The sequence below is a fragment of the Trachypithecus francoisi genome, unplaced genomic scaffold (assembly GCF_009764315.1).
Source record: "Trachypithecus francoisi isolate TF-2019V2 unplaced genomic scaffold, Tfra_2.0 Lachesis_group5, whole genome shotgun sequence".
Lineage (NCBI taxonomy): Eukaryota > Metazoa > Chordata > Mammalia > Primates > Cercopithecidae > Trachypithecus > Trachypithecus francoisi.
The window spans coordinates 59,974,822-59,997,269 of NW_022681470.1; the positions used below are offsets into that span (position 1 = coordinate 59,974,822).

At 48.1% G+C, this 22,448-nt stretch overlaps 1 protein-coding gene and 1 long non-coding RNA gene across 2 annotated transcripts in view; one reads left to right on the plus strand and one right to left on the minus strand.

Moving 5' to 3' along the window:
* Window positions 1-1,195: 1,195 nt before the first annotated feature.
* Window positions 1,196-4,118, minus strand: MYOG (myogenin). The gene is made up of 3 exons (XM_033199501.1): window positions 3,577-4,118; window positions 2,710-2,791; window positions 1,196-2,097 (listed from the first exon to the last, which is right to left on the minus strand). Exons 1-3 carry the CDS (start codon window positions 4,045-4,047, stop codon window positions 1,976-1,978), a joined length of 675 nt encoding a protein of 224 aa, XP_033055392.1. The 5' UTR covers window positions 4,048-4,118; the 3' UTR covers window positions 1,196-1,975.
* Window positions 1,406-22,448, plus strand: part of LOC117076238 — a 40,332-nt gene continuing 19,289 nt past the window's right edge. Inside the window, exon 1 of the long non-coding RNA XR_004434283.1 lies at window positions 1,406-2,634. This is a non-coding gene — a long non-coding RNA (uncharacterized LOC117076238). The remainder of the gene's footprint in view (window positions 2,635-22,448) is intronic.

A 22,448-nucleotide genomic window follows, 5' to 3' on the forward strand; every position in this document is an offset into this window, starting at 1 on the left:
CTGCCTGACTGGCTTGGGACAAACAGGCAGTGGGGGAGACCCTCCTTCTGTCCCCTCACCTGAGTTCTGTGAGTCTCCAGAGGCTTCTTCTGATTGTTTTCCTTAGGCAGAGTTTCTGAAGAAACTCAGGGGCACAGTGTTAACTCTCCTCTCCGGCAGTAAGGTCAGGAGGGTGGGCGTGGGAGAGGTGGCCGAGCTGAGCTCAGAGCGGGTGCAGGGGGGTCGCTAGAGCCTCAGGCAACACTGGGTTAAGTCCGTTGTCAAGGGTCCCAAAGAATTAAGTAGGGCTGGAATGTACCATGCTCCGAATCCCTGCTTTGGTAATGATTCTGAAACTTATAACTTGCAGTAAATCAGATGAACTTAGCCCCAAGCTGTTGGAATTAATAACGTTTTCAGTAGATGTCCATGTTCCGTTTGAATTCTAGCTCCTGTTAACTCCCCAGTTAATCCTTGTGTAATGTCTAACCAAAAATCTCTGTTCTCAATTTCCCACCCACCTTCTACCCTCAGGAAGCTAATATTTGAAAAATAGCACCCCAAATGAAGAGAACCCAGCTTCTCTTCGATTGTTCTTTGTGGACCCCTTTACCCTCCCCGAGCTAAACCTGAATCTCCTTTATGCTGGGAGCTGCAAGCAGGAACCACAATCCCCTTCTGCCTGGAGGGAATGGAGCAGAATGGGGAGGGGCCATGCTATTTGGCCAGCAAGGAAATGACAGTGTCTGACCCCACTGCCTTCCTCACCTCCCACTTCTCCACAGGGCTCCTGGTATTGTGACACCAGGGCAGAGGTGGGGACTAGGGAAGGGAAACCACAGCTTCTAGCTCTGCACCCTGGCTGTGGGCTGAGCACTGGGCTTACGAGTTGCTTAGTTAACTGAAACCGGAGGACCTGTTGGGACATGACGCAGAACACAGCAGCCTGTGAGCAATGGCTGTGAAGTATAGTCATAGCCAGTTGTCCTCCGTGTCCCACAAGGATGTCTGTGGAATCTGGTCTCCACCTAGACTGAGGTCTAGACATGCTCGACTTCCTTCGTCATGGTGAAAAGAGCAGGGGGCCTAGTGACCACCAGCAAGACGAGGCCCTCAGCGCTGTGGAGCCCCGCCCACTAGGGTGTGTCTGGACTGCTCAGTGGGACGGGGCAGGGCTGTCACTCATTTCCCTCCCTCTGCATCATCACCGACACTCTTCTGGCAACCAGTCTTTATTCATTTTTTAAAAAAGGAAATCCAAATAAGTTAGCAAAAAAAAAAAAAAAAAAAATACAAAACAATGGCAAAACCACACAATGCTTAGTTAACAAAAGAAATCACCCCCAAGAGCCCTCAACCCCCTTTCCCTGCCTGTCCCCGGCAACTTGAGCACAGGAGACCTTGGTCAGATGGCAGCTTTACAAACAACACACAAAACAAAACAAAACATAAAACCACTGGAAGGTTCCCAATATTCACTGCAAAAGTTTGGCCCCCCAGGGACTTGGGAACAGAGGATTGTTTCTCTCCCCTCTTTTCTCTCAATTCAGGGCAGGCCCAGCCCAGCCACTGGCATCGGGAAGAGACCAGAACAGGAGATGTGCACAGCTTGTCCAGGTCAGGACACTGTCTGTGTCTCTCAAACCGTTTCACTTAGGGGGTGGAATTAGAGGCCATGTTATGATAAAAAGGAAACTCCTGAGTTTGCCCCCTGAACTGGGGCATACACGAGGGGGCACTCTGGTCCCCTGCTTTACCTTCCTGGAAAAGGGATGCCCTCTCCTCTAAGGAGGCAGCTGAATGAGGGCATCCAGTACCTTGCTGGGGGGTGGGTTAACCTTACATGGATGAGGAAGGGGATAGTGTGGCCTATGGCACCCCAGAGCTGGCTTCCTAGCATCAGGGCAGCCTGGCTTAGGAGGCCTCTGCTACAGAAGCAGTGGCATCTGTGGTCAGCTTGGGGGGCTCGCAAGGATGCCTGGCTTGGCAGACAATCTCAGTTGGGCATGGTTTCATCTGGGAAGGCCACAGACACATCTTCCACTGTGATGCTGTCCACGATGGAGGTAAGGGAGTGCAGGTTGTGGGCATCTGTAGGGTCAGCCGTGAGCAGATGATCTGTAAGGGGAGGTGGGAAGGTGGTAACTGGGTGAGGAGTAGGGGTTCTTGAGGCCCAGAATAGAGGATGGGACCCTTGGGGTGACACAGGTTTTCCAGGACAGATGGGGGATAAAGCTCCGGAGTTCTACTCCCTAGTCCCTACCTTTCCCCATGCTGTGTGTGTGTGTGTGTGTGTGTGTGTGTATGCGTGTGTATGCGCCTCTTCTCTGAACTCCCCTAGTGAGGTAGGGTTTGGAAGCAGTCACTCAAATTGGAGCGGGATGGAGCTCCCCAGAGACTGGACCTGCCCTTTGCTCGGCCCGGTTTTCCAGCACTGACTCAGCACTTCGCAGGGACCCCTGGGGCAGGGACATTGTCCTCTCTGTGGAGAAGGTCAACCACCAGGCATCAGCTGGGGAGCTGCAGGAGCCACTGTCACTCCTTTGCTGGTCAAGACTGCAGGGCTACACAGAACCTCCCAGCCCACCCTTTGGGTCCTGGAGTCAGCAGGTCCCTGGAGAGACCCAAGGGAAGAGGACTGGAGCAAGGAATAAGGTAAGAGGGAAGAACCTCGCCCAGGGAGGGACTGAGGGATTGGAGTCAAGGTTACCAGGGTCAGGCCTCACTTACCCCCGGGGTTGGCGCCGAACTCCAGTGCGCTGCCCCACTCTGGACTGCAGGAGGCGCTGTGAGAGCTGCATTCACTGGGCACCTGCAAGACAGGGCGAAGGCCCAAGGTTGGGGCACAGCCATTCTTTGATGTGTCTCTCTGCCTAGTCCCAGTGGGCAGAAGCACCTGTGGTGGGGTTGGAGGGTGGGCCACAGGCTGTGGCCTTCCAGCCCAAGCCATCCCCAACCCCAGAATCTTAGTAACTAGCTCCTCTCACGCCTCAGAGCCCCTGCTTCCAGGCCTTCTTGCTTCCAGGCCTTCTTGGCTTCCATCCTGAGTGGTGGTTCTGCCCTCACAGGACCCCAGGTTAAAGGTCCCTGGTTCTCCTGACTCTGGCGATAAGGGTGATGGAGACAGATTTTCTGGCCCAGTGAAGGTCACTCTGTGCAGGCCTGCTGGAGTTCCAATGAGACTGAGTGGGTTTTCTCTCTGCTCAGCCACACCCAGGATGGGGGTGGGGCAGGGGGCAAAGCAGCCTTCTCTGGTGAACTTGGCCTGGCCTTTTAGGCTCTGACTCAGGCGCTGGGATTAATCCTCACCCTCACTTGGGCTGACTGTGGCCTTGCTCCTGATCCTTTCTTCAGTCCTGTTCCCCACCCCCACCCGTTCTGTACTTCCTCCCCACTGCCTCTATCTCGTCTGGAAAGAACACAGGACACGGGGTCAGCTGGATAGCCCAGCTCTGACCAGGGAAGGGCTCCTGAATCCCCTCGATCCTGTCTGGCACCTGCTCCAACCCTCTGAGCCCCTCTTGGGGTCTTGAGGCTGTCCAGGTGCCTCCCTCTGGCCCCCTCCCCCTGGGGCAGGGGGATGGGATGGCCACTTACCCCTGGCTGGGGCCCGCCCCCGCCCCGGTAGCGGAGGTCACGCTCCTCCTGGTTGAGGGAGCTGAGCAGGGCCTGGAGGCGCTCGATGTATTGGATGGCGCTGCGCAGGATCTCCACCTTGGGCAGCCGCTGGTTGGGGTTGAGCAGGGTGCTCCTCTTCAGGGCCTCGAAGGCCTCATTCACCTTCTTGAGCCTGCGCTTCTCCCTCAGTGTGGCTGCCCGCCGCCGGTCCACGGACACCGACTTCCTCTTACACACCTTACACGCCCACGGCAGGCACTGGCCTGGACAGTGCTCGGGGGTGCCCAGCCCCTTGTCTTCGAGGGGCCCTGGGGCCTCGGGGCTCAGGGTGAGCTCCGTCCGCTCATAGCCTGGTGGCTCAAAGCCCTGGAGGTGGACAGGCAGGTAGTTTTCCCCGTCATAGAAGCGGGGTTCCTGGTAGAAGTAGGGGGATGTCTCATACAGCTCCATGGGGTCGGAAAAGGCTTGTTCCTGCCACCAGACCCCAAGCTCCTGCAGCCCCTCACGCCAACTGCTGGGTGCCATTTAAACCCTCCCCGCTGGCATGGAACCAGAGATAAATATAGCCAACGCCACAGAAACCTGAGCCCCCTCTAAGCTGTTGCTGCACATCAAGACGTTTACAGTGGATTAGATGTGATTCCCCTTCTCTCTCCCCCATGACCCCCACCCCACCCAGCCAGCCTGTCCCTGGCCCAGGCGGGCTCCTGTGCACGGGTCGGGAGGCCGTCGGGTGTAATTTGATTAGTTTTCATTTCTCAGCAGCCCCTGTGGGGCAGGGGCATTCGGGGAGGACACATTCCCCTCTCATCTGCTCCTTTCAATTACTCCTAGCTGGGCGGCCTGCCTGCTCTCTCCTTGCTAGTCCCCAAGAAGCTGGTGGGTGTAGGGGGAGGAGGGAACAAGGAAGGGGGGTAGGCTTAGGCTGGAAGAGGCCTTAAGAGCCAACTTATCCATCTCCCTGCTTCCTGACAGCACCTTAACCACACTACATCAGTCAATGAGACTCTTAAAGACCTCCCTCCCAAAAGAATGGGACTGCTTCAGATTCTGGGCATTCATGGGCACTCAGTATCCGGGGATAAAAGGGATCAAGACTCAGAGCAGCTAATAGATTCCACTTTTGGGGTTCCCAAGCAGCTCTGACCTGTATGTTCTCTTAGGTCTCATGTGACGGGGGGTAAATTGAGGCAAGAGAAATTATTTGGGTTTTGGTTTTCTTGGCAGGGGTCAAGAGAAATTTTCTCTTTAATACAGCGGCCGTAGTCAGAGCAGAGATTAGAATTTACAGCTTACACGTGCCACCTTCCCCAGAGCCGCAAGGTCAAGATGTACTAAGCTCCCTGTCTCCTCCCTGTCTCACTCCGGACCATTGATCTGTCCTTCTGTGTTACCTCCTCAACTCTTTTTCCAACACCAGAATTTTCCTGACTCATTACTGTGGATGGGGGTGAAAAAGGAGAAAAAACAGAGCCCTTCAAACTCAGTTTAAATCTCCTCTTTCCTTGGCCATCAGGCTTGGTTGTTCTGCCTCTTCGTCTGAGCCATCAATTTTACATGTATCATGCAGGTCTCAAATGTCAGGTGGAGCAGGGACTGTATAATCTTCAGGCCTCTCAGGCCATGGTCACCTCTCAGTAGGTACCTCAGGGTCTGAGAGGACAAATTCCTTCCAATGCAGTGGGCAGACCTCAGACACCAGCAGTGAACAAGGCTCAGTCTTAGGGCTAGGGATTATAGGGACACTCCAGACAGGGTGCCTGCCCTCGACCTTACCATCTGGTAGACAATGGTGGTCACCTCTTTCTACCTAGCCCCTGATGACCGAATCTCCTCCCAGGCAACCACTGTTCAGCTTCTGCTCACATCAGGAGACAGCCTGTTCATTGACGTGCAGCTTTGAGCTGCAGTCTTCTCCCTCTATCTTTTACCCTTTGTTCCCAGTTTTTTCCCTTAGGCCCCATAGACCAAGTTTGATCTGTCCTGCTCCTCATCCTATGACAGATCAAAATGACAAGTTCAAGCCAGTGGCAAGGACAATGAGAGGAAGGGGAACCCTGCTGGGGACTCAGGGGAGATTACAGGGGAGGTGAGATCTGCGCAGCATGTGAAGAACCAGTGTTCCTCCCTCTCATTATTCACAGCAGGGAGCCAGGAGAATTCTGATGTCCTTTTGGGATAGGAAAGGGAGGAAGGAGGGAACATAGCTGAACAATAAAAGAGCCCTAAGTATGTTGAGGGAGAACAGTGAGGTCTTAATTCTGTTCTTGGCCTTACCAGCATGATAGAAAGTAGTAGCATAGGCTGGGTGTGGTGGCTCATACCTGTAATCCCAGTAGTATGGGAGGCCGAGGCTGGTGGATCACGAGGTCAGGAGTTCAAGACCAGCCTGGCCAAAATGGTGAAACCTCGTCTCTACTAAAAATACAAAAATTAGCCAGACATGGTGGTGAGCACCTGTAATCCCAGCTACTCGGGAGGCTGAGGCAGGGAATTGCTTGAACTCAGAAGGCGGAGGTTGCAGTGAGCCGAGATCGCGCCACTGCACTCCAGTCTGGGCGACAGAGCGAGACCCTGCCTCAAAAAAAAAAAAGAAATTAGCAACATAGGTACTGTGTGGGTTCTAAACTTTGCTTTCCACTGACAAGCTGGGCTGAAGAAGAGTCTCTATTTCCAACACATCCCCTGCCAAACAAAGAAAAAAGAGAAAAAAATGCCTCAGTTTACACTCCAATCCTATGAGCCCTGAGAAAAGAAGTCATGTTGAAGTCACTATAGGAACCCCCATATTTGCATCTTTTGTTATTCCAGGATCCATTGTGACTTACCTCTAAATAATGTGTCTTCTTCCTCTAAAATGGAGGCAGAGCTGGCTTACTCTATGGTGATTTCCAGACCTTACTATCTAGTTGGTGAGCATGGGCTGACATGTGAAAGCTGGATTAGAAGACAAGGGAGAGCTATGATGATTCCACAGCAAACATGGGGGCTCTGATCAATTGCAAACCAGTAGATTCTTCAAAAGCATTTCGGGAATTTTTGGGACGGCAAAATCGCTGAAGGCTGGGGCTCTGCAAAAGGCTTGGGGAGCATGCTGGGCCAGCTCTTGGAGAACTGGTAGGATTCGGATGAGGAGAGAGGAGCAGGGGAAGGTGTCTTTGGGTAGACTGGTTTGTATGGAGCTTGGGGTTCAGGTAAGGGGGTGATTGGAGACAAACTTGCACAGAGGGGAGGAGGCCCAACTGGGCAGGGAAGGACTTGAGAGCTGAGGCAAGGAGACCACACAGAACAGCATGATGGTCATCCAGGAATGAGATGATGAAGGTCTGAACAACCCCCTCAGAGGCAGGAGGATGAATTCGACTGGGAGAGAGCGCATGTTTCAGACTAGCAAAGGATGGTGAGTATGCACGCAACAGGGGAATGGTTGTATTAAATGATAATGTACTTGGCACATGGATACTCCTGGTAAATGTTATTCCCTTTTCTTGCTTTGTCTTCTCTTCTACTTCTGAGTGCCTTGCAGGGGACCATAGCAGCAGGAATGGAGGAGGGAAAACCTGGCTTCACCCTGGGTGTGTTTATTCATTCATCCATTTTTTTTTGCGATCAAGTACCGTGCATTCAGCACTTTGTGCCAGGTGCTTGGGTTACTAAGACATGCCCTCTCTGCCTTCAGTGTGTTCACTGATGCGTAAGGAGAATGAGTTCACAAAGTCATCTAACCAAGGTAGAAAGAGCAGGCTAGAGAAAGTGCTGATGTAATCCAGAGAAGGAATTTATTCATTCATTCCATCTGCTCAACACACATTTACTGAGAACCCACTCTGTGTCAGTTCCCTGGCTGGGACCTGACCTGGGGCAAGAGCAGTGCCTAGACTCCACGCTTGCCTGCAGAAGCTCTGTCCGGCATGCTTTTGGCCTTCTGTCTGGATGATATTTGCCTCTGACCAAACATGAGGGCAGAGCCGGGAGGTTAGGGTGACCTTGTGTGCCTGGTTTCTGTGAATCCCTGTCTGTGCATGTGTTTGTGTATGTCTGACTACAGCAGCATGGGGACCATGTCAAAGGCCAGCTATGGGACACAGACCCTCCTAGGACTGAGCTGATAGAGTGACACAGGTGTCTTTGACCTCTCCATACCCTGATGGGGGGGGATTGGCCCTTTACCTATCTTGTTCTTCTCTCAGAGCCAAGCTGTGGAGACGCCTCATCTAGAGGCTTGGTCCTCCTCCCCCCGTACCTCCACAAGCTGCCCTCTGATGGATGGGAACACATTGGTGCCAAGCACAGAACAGCCTTTGTGCTCCGCCACCAGTGGCAATCCATCAGCTCCAACCTGACAGCAGGGCGTCCGGCCCTAATCCCCATCCCTGCTGGCTTGGGCACACAGGGCCCCCTGCCCTGACTGTAGCCTCCTCCTCCAGCAGTCCTGCGCCCTCCAGAGGAAGCCCTTATCCCCTACTGGGGCTCCAGGGCCACACTGTTGGCTCCCCCTCCCTGACTGTCTCAACTTGATTCTGTCTGTTTGCATGCTGGGCTGATGTCATTTGCATGGTAGCAGCTGGATTTCAAAATGCTCAGAAATCCCCTTCACCTGCTCCTTGCTCCTTACTACCCCTTCTGCTGCACACCCAGTCACAGCTCTCTGGCCTTCAGCATCTTCTAGTCCCTGCTGATGTTGCAGGTGGGCTGACCTGGGCTGCATAGTACTTGGCTAAAATCAAAGCAAATTTTCCATTCTGGGGTCTCATGTGCTTGGGAATAGAGGAGCAAGAAGGAGAAGGGTCTGGAAGGGTGGGGGCCTCTGCCTACTCCAAACAGGTCCCACCATATATTTTCCTAGGCCGGATAGGATGAGGTGGGGGGGGGGTGGGGGGATGGCAAATGCATATGCATTTCAGTAGGACATAGATGCATAAAAATTACATGCAAATCAGCACTGATGATTTGTAGGGCAGTAGCTTTGCAGCAGAATGAGAACAGATCACAGAATCACAGAATGTCAGAGCTGCAAAGCAGTCTAGAATCCACTAGTCCACCTTCTTCCTCCACACATGGGGAAATGGAGGCCAGAGAAGGGAAGTGACTTGCCCAAGGGTACAGAGGATGAATGTCAGAAGTGTGAAGAGTGCCTGTTCTGAATCCCGGAGCCTCCTCCCTCCCTGCGGCTGGCAGGTGAGGAAGTGTAAGTAGTAAGCAGCAAGTGAGTAGATATTTCCCAGTGGGTCTGGGGTCACAAGTAGGCAGACAGTGAGGGGTTGGAGCGTTTGAATGGAGGGTTTAGAGAGGCATCAGGAGAGGTACTGCTGGAGAGAGGAAAAGAAGATACAGGAGAGGTATGAGAGAGAGAGTAGGCTGGAGGTGCCGGGCAGAGGCCTGAGGGATTGAGACAGGGGAGCTTTGGAGGCAGATGCCAGGATTGAGATGTGAAGAGGAGGGGAGGGTCCCCCCTCCACCAGGCCTCTGCAGCCACACATTTTTTCCATGGAGGACTGAGCATCGGATGACCACTGGGAAATCCCGTCCCTGCCTGGAATCTGATGCTCAGAGCCAGGATCATTCTTCAAGTATTTCTGGCTTTAGGGTATGGGAAGGTGCAGACCTGGAGGTGGAAGGGGTTGGGTTGGAGGAGAGTGGGTGAGGGTCAAGGGGAGGTGTTTGGTGGAGACAAAGCAGAGAGCTGGTTTTAAAAATAACCAACGCTGGGCTCAGCACTGTGAACTGGGGACCTGGCTCTGGTGGGGCCTTTGGAAATGCGGGTGGGGATTTCTTACAAGAATTCTACGTTCCTATGGGAACAGGGCCTTCCGGTCTTCAGCTCCTGGTTAGGACAAATACTATCAGGATGCGGAGGGAAAGTAGAAGAAGGAGCCCTGGATAAGGCAGTTCGTGTTGCTGTCCTGTCTCCTCTCTGGTTCTCAATTTCCCCATCTGTAAACCAAGATGCCGGACTGACTGGTTAGGATGCCTTTTTTTTTTTCCTGACTTAGCATGTGCATCTGGAGGAAGTGCTCATGGAATCAGGGTAGGAGGACTGTTTTGTCTGAACCAGGTTTAGCCCTGAAGAGTAGACTCACAGGATCAGAGACAGTAGATTTCCTAGAGATACTTTGTCCTTTTCCCATCTCCACTTCGGCTGTCAGGTTTAACCTCACTGAAAGGTAACCAGATGGTTCTCTGGACCCATTTCCACCTACTTAGAACTGCTTGGCATATATTTGTCATACTCACCTCTGGATTTGCCCCCCTGGCTGTCCCCTTCCCTGCTACTCCCTCTCACCCCCCCAAATCTGCCCTCTCTGTGGGTTCAGAAGCCCTAGCATGCCGCTACCCCCTCCATTCCCTGGACTGCATCTATTTCTGCCCCTTTGACAAGTTGTAACATATTTGCAAGCAGCTGCTGCCTGGGTGGAGATGCCTTTGCTCTCCTCCCAGCTCTGTCCTCTCCTCCCCAGTCCCTCTCCGGACAGCCACCCCTTCCCAGAATGTGCCCTATGACCCTCCCTACATTCTCCTCTCTGGGACTCAGACATCCAACATTTCCTAGGTTTCTGCAGGGGTGGCCAAGGCTCTACACTGACACAGAGGGAGTCTTCTGGGATAGAAAGTCATGTGGCCAGGGGTGGGGTCAGATCTCTTCTATGAAGTCCCAGGCTGTATAGTTTGAGGCAATTCTCTTCCCACTGTGGGCTTCATTTTTCTATCTTTAAAGTGTGGTGATGAATCATGTCTTCCCTACCAATCATAAGTAACTTTGCCACCTATTAACTGTAGAGACTTGGGGAATTCTGCCAGTGCTATTGATCCTATTGCTTTTATCTCTTCTGAGGACTTCATTCCGTTGTTTCTGTCTGCTGGGCTTTCCTTAGAGCCCATAAACATGCTGAAGTCTCTCCCATTAAAAAAAAAAAAAGTTCCTTCTCTTTTCCATGGAGCCTCCTCAGCTATGGCTTGAAAACTAACCTTCCCTTATTCACCAAATTTCTAGAAAGAGGAGTCTACACTTACTCTTTCCACTTCCTCACTTCCCATTCACTTGTCTGCTTATTGGCTTCTACCTTCCCAAGTTACTAAAATGGGTCCTCCCAAAATCAAAGAGACCCTCGCCGGCACCATCCCGTGGATATTTCTCAGTTTTAATTTTACTTGATTGGTCTGTGTCATTTGACAATGTTGACCATGCTTCTCTTAAAACTCTCTGCTCGCTTAGCTTCCATGACCCCTTCATCTCCTGGCTCTTCTCTAACTTTTCTCACCATTTCTCCTCCTCTCTTTGCTTCCTCTCTCCTCTCCTCTTTGTTCTTTCCATGCATTTCACCCCTGCCCACCCTTTAAGAAGGATTTTTAATTTTTAGTCTGCTTTTTTACAGTCTCCCTTTGTAGTCTCTTTCTTTCACCTAGTTTTAACTACCATGTGTATAAATGCTTGGTAAATGTTAATGTCTCTTAACTTTATGTACTAAATTATGTATTTATGTTATGTATTAATTACTCCCAAGTCTATATTCTAGCCTCTGCCTCTTCCCTGAGCTGGATCACATATCCAAGGTGCTAGCAGACTTCTCCACTTCCATGTCATGCAGACTCCTAAACTGAAATCTATCTGATATAGAATTCACTCACTATGTCCTCCATTCCAATATCCCTCTGATTGGTGACTGATGCCACCACCCACCCAGTAATTGCTCTTCATTTCTTATCCTTCCGCATCGAATTGTTCAACAGGTCCAACAGTCCTGCTCTCTTCTTCATCTCAACAATTCCTAGGCCAGGCATGGTGGTTTATGTTTTGTAATCTCAACACTTTGGGAGGCCACGGTGGGGAGGATCACTTGAGTCCAGGAGTTAGAGACCAGCCCGGGCAACATGATGAGATTCTGTCTCTATAAAAAATAATTTTTAAAAATTAGGTGAGCATGATGGAGTGTGCCTGTAGTCCTAGCTACTCTGGAGGCTGAGGTAGGAGGGCTGCTTAAGCCCAAGAGGTCTGAGGCTGCAGTGAGCTGTGATCACACCACTGCACCCCCAGCCTGGGTGGCAGAGTGAGACCCGATCTCAAACAAACAAACAAAAACAACACAAAACAAAAAAGCCCCAAACAATTCCTAGATTCACATAGGGCCAGGATTTTTTTCAGTTCCACCAGCCAAAGTGAGAGGGCTCACTGAAGACATGGGGCATTTAACTGAGATCACAAAAGGGTCACACCTTAGTAATAAAGTAAAAACTACTCTACATCTGCCTTCAAAAAGTTTCAAACAAGCCTCAAAAGCATCATATTAATTTAACTGTCTTCCAAAACAAAGTCCAATACTTTTTAAAGGATTATAACAAAATCTAACACTCAGTTATGTAAAATTCACAGTGAGTCATCCAATAAAAAATTAGCAGACAACAAAGAAGCAGGGGAAAATGTGACTCATAATCAGGAGAGAAATTAATTGATATAGACCCAGAAATGATAGGAACGTGATAGAATTAGCAGATAGGAGTCTGGGCACAGTGGCTCACACCTGTAATCCCAGCACTTAGGGAGGCCAAGGTGGGCAGATCACTTGAGTACAGAAGTTTGAGACCAGCCTGGGCAACATGGTAAAACTTGGTCTCTATTTAAAAATACTAAAAAATTATCCAGGCATGGTGGTGCATGCCTGTAGTCCCAGCTACTTGGGAGGCTGAGGGTGAGCCTGGGAGGTCGAGGCTATGGCGAGCTGTGATCATGCCACTGCACTCCAGACCGGATAGTGTGAGACCTTATCAAAAAAAAAAAAAAGACTTAGCAGATAGGACCATTAAAATAGCGATTGTAAATTTGTTCCGTATGCTCAAGGATTTAAGGAAAAACATGAATGTAAGAGCGAATTAGAAGATATAAAAAGGAGTCAAACTTTCACTGGATAGTATTATGTATTAGTCTGCTCAGGCTGCCATAACAAAATACCTAAGACTGGGTAGTTTAAACAACAGACTTTTATTTTCTCACAGCTCTGGAGGCTGGAAGTCTGAGATTAGGGTGCCAGCATGGTCAGATTTTGGTGAGGGCTCTCTTCCTGGTTTGCAGATGACTACTTTCATGTCCTCATGCTTACCTGGCCTTTCTTTGGTCTGTGAATCGAGAGAGAGAGAGAGAGAGAGAGAGAGAGATCTCAGGGTCTATGGTATCTCTTATAAGGACACTAATCCCATGAGACCAGGATCCCTCCCTCATCATCCAGTTATCCCCCAAAGGTCCCATCTCTAAATACTATTACATTGGGGGTTATGGCTTCAACATATGAATTTTGGAGGACACAAACACTCAGTCAATATTAGATCAATAGCAGATTAGACATTGCAGAAAAAGTTTGTTAAATCTGAGTACAAAGCAATAGAAACTACCCAAAATGAAATAGAAAAATACCAAAACAAAAAGAGCTTCATACCTGTGGAATAATATCATATCAAGTGGGCTAACATATGTGTTATTGAGGTTCCAGAAAAGGGCAGAAAAGCCTAGAAGAAATAATTTTCTAGGTTCCAAATCTAATAAAAACTGTAAACTCACAGAGCTAAATAATTCAATAAGTCCCCAAAAGAATAAACACAAAGAAAACCACACCAAGGCACATCATCAAATTGCTGAAAGCCAGTGATAAACAGAAAAAATTTTAAATCAGCCAAAGAAAAAGAGACACATTATGTATAGAGGAACAGATTGGAAAACGGATGATTTCCCATCCGATAGAATGAAGGCCAGAAGACAACGGAGCAACATCTTTTAAAGTGCCAAAAGAAAAGGCTGTCAACCAGGAATTGTATATCCAATGAAAATATATTTCAAGAATGAAGGCAAAATAACTTTTTCAGACAACAGTATGCTGGGAGAATTCATCACCAGCCATTCTTCACTGTAAGAAATGTCAGAGGAAGTTTTTTACACAGAAGGAAAATGATACAAGATGGGAATGTAAAGTACATAAAAGAATGAAGAGCATCAGAAGTGGTAAACATATGGTGAATATAAAAAGACTGTTCCCCCTCATTTTAAAATGTCTTTCAAAGACAGTTGCCTACTTAAAGCAAAAATAATAATGTGTTGTGGGGTTTGCAGCATAAATAGAGATAAAATGTATGACAACAATAGGATGAAGAATGGGAGGTGGGGACTAGAAGTATACTGTTGTAAGTTTCTCACATTATATGGGAAGTAGTATAATATTATCTGAAGGTAGACTGTGATAAATTAAAGATGCATATTATTAACACTACAGCATTTACTAAAAAACAAAACAGTTATAACTAATCAGAGATAAATTGGAATGTTTTAAAAATACTCAGTTGATCTAGAAGAATACAGGAAAAGAAGCAAGAAAAGGAACAAAGAGAAGATGAGACAATTTGAAAACTATTAGCAAGATGGTAGATTTAAACCTAACCATATCTATAACTGCATTAAACATATAGTGGATTTAAAAGCAAGATCCAACTGTTGACTGTCTGCAAGAAACTAATTTGACACATAAAGATACAGCTAAGAGTACAAGGATGGAAAAGTGTATGCCATGCAAAAACTAATCATAAGAAACCTGGAGTGCCTATATTAATTTCAGAAAAAGTATATTTCAGAAGAAGGAATATTGCCAGGAATAAAGAGACACATTCCATAATGATAAAAGGGATCAGTTTATCAGTAAGACATATTAATCCTTCATTTATACATACCTCACAACAGACCTTCAAAGTCCACAAAGCAAAACTGAAAGGAGAAATAGACAAATCCAAAATTTTAGTTAGAGATGTCAGTGCTCCTCTCTTAGTAATTCATAGAACAAGTAGATGAAGTCGTTATGGAAATAGAAAACTTAATCTATCAAGTTAACCAGTTGATATTCTTAGGCTATTCCAATAACTGAATACTCATTTTTTTCAAGGACACATAAAACATTTGCCAAGATCATACACTGGGCTATAAAATAATTCTCAATAAAATTTAAAATACTGATAATAAAGAGTATGTGCTCTAATCACAATGGAATTAAATTAGAAATCAATAATGGAAATTTCTGGAAAATCCCCAAATATTTGGAAATTAAAATTCTATATAGCCCATGGGTTATTACTTACTAAACTAGGTAAAAATAAAGCCCTGAGTTAAGTGCTACATAAACCATGCCACATTTAATCCTCACAATAATGCCATAAGGTAATTACAGTGATCACTGTTTTGGAGATCAGCCCCCAGAGCTCAGAGAGGCAACTGGTAGGTTGTAAACCTAGGAGCAAAAACCCAGGTCTGTCTCATGTCAAAGCCCAGTTCATGATTAGTGTGTTATTCCACAGGCAACTAGTTACAGCATTCAAGATGGGCACCCGCAGAGAGCTGTGCTGAGTACCCTGTTGGGTATGAGGGGTGAAGGATGTATTGCTGATGCTGCTTGCCTTCTCACCAACTCCCTGTCCATAATCTCACCCCTAGGCTTGGTGCTTAAGAACCTTCCCCATGGAAACTCTACCATTGGGTGTTCTCTTATGTTCTTCCTCACTCTTGTTCTTCTGTTGTGAGCTTCCTATGTCCCCAGTGAGTTCTTTCCTTGGCAGGGTCACTGGCTTTCCCTGGGTGCTTGATCCAAACACCTCATAAGGCCTTCTTCCTCTAAGGGTCTCATCCTCACTGCTTTTACTTCTGGCTCCCCCATCCTGATCTCAGCAGGCCTGCTTTGTGATCCACGGCTTTCTGGACCCTCATCCAGAAAGATGTGAATCCAGGTCCAGATGTTGCAAGACCTGCAACAGTATTCTTCTGTTATCCTCAGGCAGCCTTCTCACACCAAACCAACTGTTGCTGGCCCACCTGGAGTCCACCAGTAGCCAGGGGATCCCCAGAGTCTTCAGAACTGTTCAGTGGCTCACTTTATTTTTCTCTTTTACTTAAGAGATCTTTGAACCAGACTGCCTGGATTTTAAATCCTGGAATTATCACTTGATAGCTTTGTAATCTTATGTAAGTCATTTTACCTCTTGGTGCCTCTGTCTTTGTCTTTATGCTGCTATAACAGAATACCACAGACTGGGTAGTTTAAAACAGACAGAAATTTATTTGGCTCATCATTCTGGAGCCTGGAAAGTCCAGAAGCATAGCACCAGTATCTTGCAAGGGCCTTTGTGCTAGTGAAAGGTAGAAGGGCAAGAGAGGGCAAGAGCAAGAGGAGGACCAAACTTGTTTTTATAACAACCCATTCTCATGATAATTAACCCACTCCCAAGATAATGACATTAATCTATTCATGAAGGCAGAGCTCTCAAAACTCAATCCTCTCTTATTAGGCCCCATCTCTCAATATTGTTGCATTGCGGATTAAGTTTCCAATACATGAACTTTGGGGGACACATTCAGACCATAGCAACCTCCATTTCTTCATCTGTTTAATAAGGATAAGAATGGGATGTGTCTCACAGGGTTGTTGTACAGATTGAATGATTTCATATTTATAAAGTGCCTTGCACTCAATAAGCGTTAGTTCTATTATTACTATGAAACAGGACCTCATTCTGTTGCTTAGGCTGGAGTGCAGTGGTGCAGTCATGTCTCACTACAGCCTAAACCTCCTGGGTTCATGTGATCCTCCTTCCTCAGCCTCTGGAGTAACTGGGACTACAGGTGCAAGCCATCATGCCCAGCTAATTTGTTTGTTTTTTGTAGAGGTAGAACCACACTATGTTGCCCAGGCTGGTCTCAAACTCCTGGGCTCAAGCAGTCCTCCCACCTCAGCCTCCCAAAGTGATGGGATTATAGGCATGAGCCACCAGGCCTATCTCTGTTATTAATTTACATCCTTTTGTCCTTGTCTTCTCCATCAGACTGGGAGCTTCCTGAGAGCAGAAGTAATGTTTCTTCAATCACTCTATTATCCTGGGAGCTCTCTGGCGGAGTAGGGCTGCATCTCTTTTAAAGAATGGGGGCTCCCTGAGGTCAGGGATTGTGTCTCCACCATTAGACAGGAACTGCATCTGCCTCTCAGGCTCTGAATTTTTTTGTTTGCCTGCTTCTCAGTTCTCATAAGAGGACTGTGAATATGGGAAGCGCAGTGGAGCTCTGGGCAGTGAAGATATTCTGGGAGGGGCCCGGGAAGCTCTGTCCAGTGGATAGATCTGGCCTTGGTGAGGGAGCCAGGAGATCCTAGGCAGATTCCTTCCCAGAACAGCTCGGGAAACAAGATCCCAAGGCAGCTTCCAGGAGCTACTTCTACCCCCGGGAAGGGGCAAGCTGGGGAGTTCTTCTAAGACACTTCTGTCTATGCACACCACGCACACTATTCTGAGGAAGTTCAGCCTTACCACAGTTTTACGCCTTTCAATCTATCAGAAGACAGGAGATGCAATATGGCATTGGGCAAAGAGCAGACTAAGAGCATTGAATTCTGGCTCCGCCACTTGCTAGCTGCATGGAACCTTCCTTTAATATCTTGGGACCTTCGTTTCCTCATAGGCAAAAATGATAATAAGAAAACCTTGTTCTCCGGTCATATTGTGTGCTCAATGAATGTTAGTTGAGTGAAAGAATGCATATTCATTTCCTTTCTTTGGGGGAGTTTAGGGAGTGGCATAGCCAGCCCTGCCTCTGGTAAATTGAATTCTACCATCTGTGGGCTGAACAGGTCATCAAGATGACATTTAGTTCATTCCCAGCCTTTAATCCATCTCAGGCACACACTTAAATAAGCTCCCAAAATGGAACCCTTGGTAATGCATTCCCATGCTTTGGTCATGAGAAAATCCCTTCTAACATCGCATTGCCCTCTCCTACCCCACCCCCAGTGGCACATCACAGGCATGTCTTTTCTTTGACTCTTTTCTGTAACTGGAGTAACGAGTGTGGAAAGTTGGGACGTTGGATTCTAGTACTAGCTCTGCCGTTAACCTCTATGTGACTTTGAGCATTGGAAGCTGGCATTTATTGAGCCTCTGCTCTGTGCTGAGTACCTCACTCCCTTCTCACGGCGTGACTGTGGAGATGACAGGGTCCCCATTTTACAAAAGACAAACCTGAGGATCAGAGAGGTTAAGAAACTTGCACCAAATCACACAGCTATGGAGTTCACATCTCCCTGACTCTACAGTCTTTTTCCACTGCACAGTGCTGACTTCCCTAGGGACCTGTTTCCTGATCTGTAAAATAAGGGGATTGGATTTAGTGTTCTAGAAAGTTCCTTCCGGTGTTGGCATTTTGTCACCACCTGCTCAGGGCCTCTGGAAGAATCTGAGGAAATTTCTGCTCAGCTTCCTGGCTTGGCTTCCTTGCCTTTCCCTGACCTTCTCGTTTGTTTGTCTATTCTCAGGACTTCCTTACCATCCTCTCCAGTGAGTTGGTGTGAGACAAGGAACCAAATGTTTCCCTGGAGTTAGTGCAGTTCCATCTGCCACGTTCCCTGCATAGCGGGCCGTGGGAACACTGTGTTCCACTCTCCAGACCCTGGTGCCTGGAGTGTTTTCCCTGAGCCACACTGCCTGTCTGCATTCCCCTTTCTGTGGGGGCTTGGGCCAGCCTAAGTCAGAACCCATTTGCTTTTCTGTTTCTGACGGCAGATGGCTTCCTAGTGGTAGGGGCAGGGTTGGGTGGACTTGCTTCCCAGGCACAGGGATTTTTATCAGCAGGCTGTTTCCATTTCTAGAGTGCCAACCCTTGTGTCCTCACACCACTGAAGGAGTTCATGCAGACATTCAGTGATTCACTTGTTCCACATCCTTAGCCCATTTTGGCTGCCCCACAGTGGAGACAAAGCCCTGACTTCAGATATCTAGCTGTGGCTCACCTCACCTGTGGTTTGCTTTCCTGAGCTTATAGATGGGGAAGTAGAGGCATTGGGAGGTGGGTCAGGGGCCGGCCTGGGATAGGAGCTCAGGAACCTGTCCTTCCCTGATTCGGGGTCCTCCTACCCTGCTCTTTCAGTAGGGCTGCAGCCACAACACGGGCCTCATCTTTCTTGGCTGTTACTAGATTTCTGAAAGCAGCTGTTTGTTGGCTTGTGAGCTCTCATACTTCCTGATCCAAGGGCAAGGAGCAATGGTTTTGTGTTTTCTGTTTGTTTGTTTGTTTTTGTCTTATTCTTGAACCTAGAGCCAGCTGCATTCTCATGTAATGTCACCTGGTAGGGGTTGGATGGTCAAGGAAGTACCTGGGCCCAGAGTAGGATTGCCTCAGGGGGACAATGTGACCGTCATCACTATGCCATCATCAACAGTTGCATCATCATTTAGGACCTTTCTGTTTACTGGGCACTGTGATAAATGGATTAGGCACATTAACTATTTTGTCCCTACAATGAGTCTATGAGCTAGGTATTATTACCAGTTTTTCAGACTGGGAGTTGTGGTGTGTTAGTCTGTTTTCACACTGCTGTAAGGAACTACCTGAGACTGGGTAATTTAGGAAGAAAAGAGGTTTAATTGACTCACAGTTCTGCAGGCTGTACAGGAAGCATGACTGGGAGGCCTGAGGAAACTTACAATTATGGCGGAAAGTGAAGGGGAAGGAAGCACCTTCTTCTCATAGTAGCAGGCGGCGGGGGGGAGTGCCACGCACTTTTAAACGACCAGATCTCAGCCGGGCGCAGTGGCTCATGCCTGTAATCCCAGCTACTCGGGAGGCTGAAGCAGGAGAATTGCTTGAACCTGGGAGGCAGAGGTTGTAGTGAGCTGAGATTGTGCCACTGCGCTCCAGCCTGGGCAACAGAGCAAGACCCCATCTCAAATAACAAACAGACAAAAAACAAAAAACCCAACCAGTTCTCACGAGAACTCTATCACGAGAGAGCACTAGGGGGATGGTGCTAACCCCTGAGAAACTGTCCCCATGATCCAATCATCTTCCATCAGGCTCTGCTTTCAACACATGGGGGTTACAATTCGACATGAGATTTGGGTGGGGACACAGAGCCAAATCATATCACATGGTTAAAAAATTGGCTGTGGTGCTAATGGAAGATAAAGGCAGGATTGGAACCCATCCCGGCTTACTCCAAAGTCAGTGGACAGTCTTCTCCATTAAGATCTACAGCCATTAAGGTTGACCTTGGACAACCTTGGTGACAACTCCTCTGTAGAGTGTGTATACAGTAGATGCTCAGCAAGTGCACATTGTGGATATTCACTACATACTCATTGAGTAGTGAAACTAAGCAATAAAGTCCATGTCATCGAAGCAAGTCTGTTCTGTGGCACAGAGTGAGAATTCAGAGATCTGAATCCTCTGAATAATTGCATGCTCTGTGACCAGGGGTGACTTAATGGCCCTTTGGACCTTGGGAAAAAACAAGGATGTAATTCAGAGGGACATAGAACTGTAGACTGCATCCGGGGGCTGGATGACTTGACCTTCAAAAAGGTTGTTGCAGCCGGAGGAGTAGGTGAGCTGCATCAAGTTGCCTGGGGCTTTGTTTATGCTGAGACAGACAGCCTCGCTCCTGGAGTTGTGAATTTCTGAGCATTCCATCCACCCATTGGTGGGGGTGCCTGGCACCAGTGCCTGGAGCCCTGGGAGTGGGTGTTGGCAGGATCATTTGTGCTTGTGGTACCTCACTCCCTGCACATGCTGCTTCTGGGCTCGAGCTTGGGGAGCAGACAGGGCCTCCTGACTGGTTTTCCTTTTGCTTTGATTTTGCTGGCTGTCCTTGCCAGGGCTCGGCTGTCAGCCTTGGTGGTTGATAGCCAACCTTTGACCTTTGACATCCAGCCATCCCCCTCCCCCACATGTGCTAACCACAGTGAAATCACAGATGCACAGATTATCAACTGGGAAGAATCTTAGACCAACTGCATCATTTTAAAGAGGAGAAACTGAGAAGTAGGGAGGAGGAAGTCCTTGCCTAAGGTGACAGATGGCAGAATGGAGTAAGCCACATTGGACTTTAGCAGCCTGCCTGCCTTGTCTTCAAGAGCCAGGAAATATTCATTTAATATCTTCTACATATAATCATACAACCTTTACCTAGGTGATCACTTAGGTACACACACACACACACACACACACACGTACGTTGTCCAGAGCCTCCCTTCTGGACCTCTCCTAGGCCTGCTAAGACCCAGATCCTTCTAGATTCCTGTCACTGCCACCCAATCAAATCTCCTTGCCCAATTTTCTACCCCTAGTGATCTTGCCTCTGTTGAGTGGCAAAGGGCTATGACATAGATGTGATATTAGACCCTTGGCCTCTCCTCCTTCCTATACAGAGCAGGCAGAGAGCTTCACTACTTATGGATATGAGGCCTTAAATTGGTTCCTTACACTCACCAAGCCTCAGTTTTCTCATTTTGGAAATGGGGATAATAACGCACTTAGCTTATTGCCTGGCACCCAGTTAGCTAATACAATGTTAACTATTATTTATTATTATTAATGGCACTATGATTATTCCTAAAAGCAGTGGCTCTCTGGAAGACTTCTCATCTAGCCTGTAGGAGGGGGCTTGGGCTCCAAAACCTTTCCATGGTGGTAGCCCCATCCCTAAAACAAAGTCCTGCATTCTAGGAGGCCTTGTGGAGGTCTCAATCCCTACCCTGGCCCCAACCATTGTCAGCCAAGCCTCTTGCATTTCACGGATCTCAACTCTGCCTGTTGCAAGTTATAAATAACCCTGGCCATCTGTGCTATGAAACCCCAATACTGAGACCAAAGCAGAAGCTTCCTAGATCCCTGCCTCCTTCCCCATCTTCCCCTGCTTCTGGCAGGAGTTTTGTTTCCTCTGCTTTAGAATTTAAAGTTTCTTGCCTTTTGTGCTTCCTCCCCCATACCCAAGCCTGTGCATGGACTCTCCATCACTGCAGATGTCGAGGAACTCTCTGGGGAACAGTTCTCTTAGAAAGAAGTGCCCATTTCAATAAATTGCACAGAAGTGGTGTGCTCCCTCCTGAGCCATTGGCTGGACAGGGCCAGCAGCTGTCAGGCAGATGAAATGTGCACAGAAAACATGAGGGGACTAGAGGCAGACACCACTCACAGCAGAGGGGCTTCGAAGTTTCAAAGCCAAGCAAATCCTCAATCTCGTTGGGGGTTGAGGGGAGAATCCTTGGGCTCTTTCCTCACTCTCATTCTCACCCTCTAAGAAAACATACTCTTGATAAGTCTTATGCACTTGGGCCCCTCTCAACCTGCCGAAGTGATAATTAGCTAATCTGTTTGGCTATATGTTAGGGACTAAATGCTTGTGTTCCCAAAATTCATGTGCTGAAGTCCTAACCCCCAGTGTGATGTTCTTTGGAAATAAGGCCTTTGAGAGGTAATTAGGATTACATGAGGTCATGAGTGTGGGGCCCTCATGTTGGGATCAGTGACCTAATGAGCTTGCGTGCACATGGGATCAGTGACCTAATGAGCTTGCGTGCACACTCACTGTCTTTCCCTCACTGCCTGTCTGCACCCACGGGTCATGCATACATCAAGAAAATGCCAGATGAGTGCACAGGGAGAAGGCAGCCATCTGCAATTCAGGAAGAAAGCCCTCACCACAGCTGGACTATGCTGGTACACTGATCTCAGTTCTGGCCTCCAGAACTGTGAGAAAATAAATTTCTGTTGTTAAAGCCACACAGCCTGTGATATTTTGTTATGGCAGCCCAAATTGACTAACAACACTGTATAAATGGAATGGTCAGGACATTCCCTCTTCTTAGAAAGAACATGTCATCAGGGGCTTCCTGCAGACAATGCCAATGACTGATGGCCTGCTGGGTTAATGAATTCTAGTACAGAGGTAGCTATGTGTTTTTCCATCTTGAGCCAGATGATCCGACATCCATAAAGTTATAATTGTTGTACCAAATTTTACTAAATAGAAGGAGATATTTACAAATCATAATGTACAAAATAATCCAAC

What these genes read in the sequence shown, in the direction of transcription:
- MYOG (XM_033199501.1), bottom strand. Translation starts at nt 4,047, where the DNA reads ATGGAGCTGTATGAGACATCCCCCTACTTCTACCAGGAACCCCGCTTC. An exon ending in GGGGCGGGCCCCAGCCAGGG is followed by an intron (nt 2,792 to 3,576) that starts GTAAGTGGCCAT and finishes CCTGTCTTGCAG; the next exon opens with GTGCCCAGTGAATGCAGCTC. An exon ending in GTTCGGCGCCAACCCCGGGG is followed by an intron (nt 2,098 to 2,709) that starts GTAAGTGAGGCC and finishes CTCCCCTTACAG; the next exon opens with ATCATCTGCTCACGGCTGAC.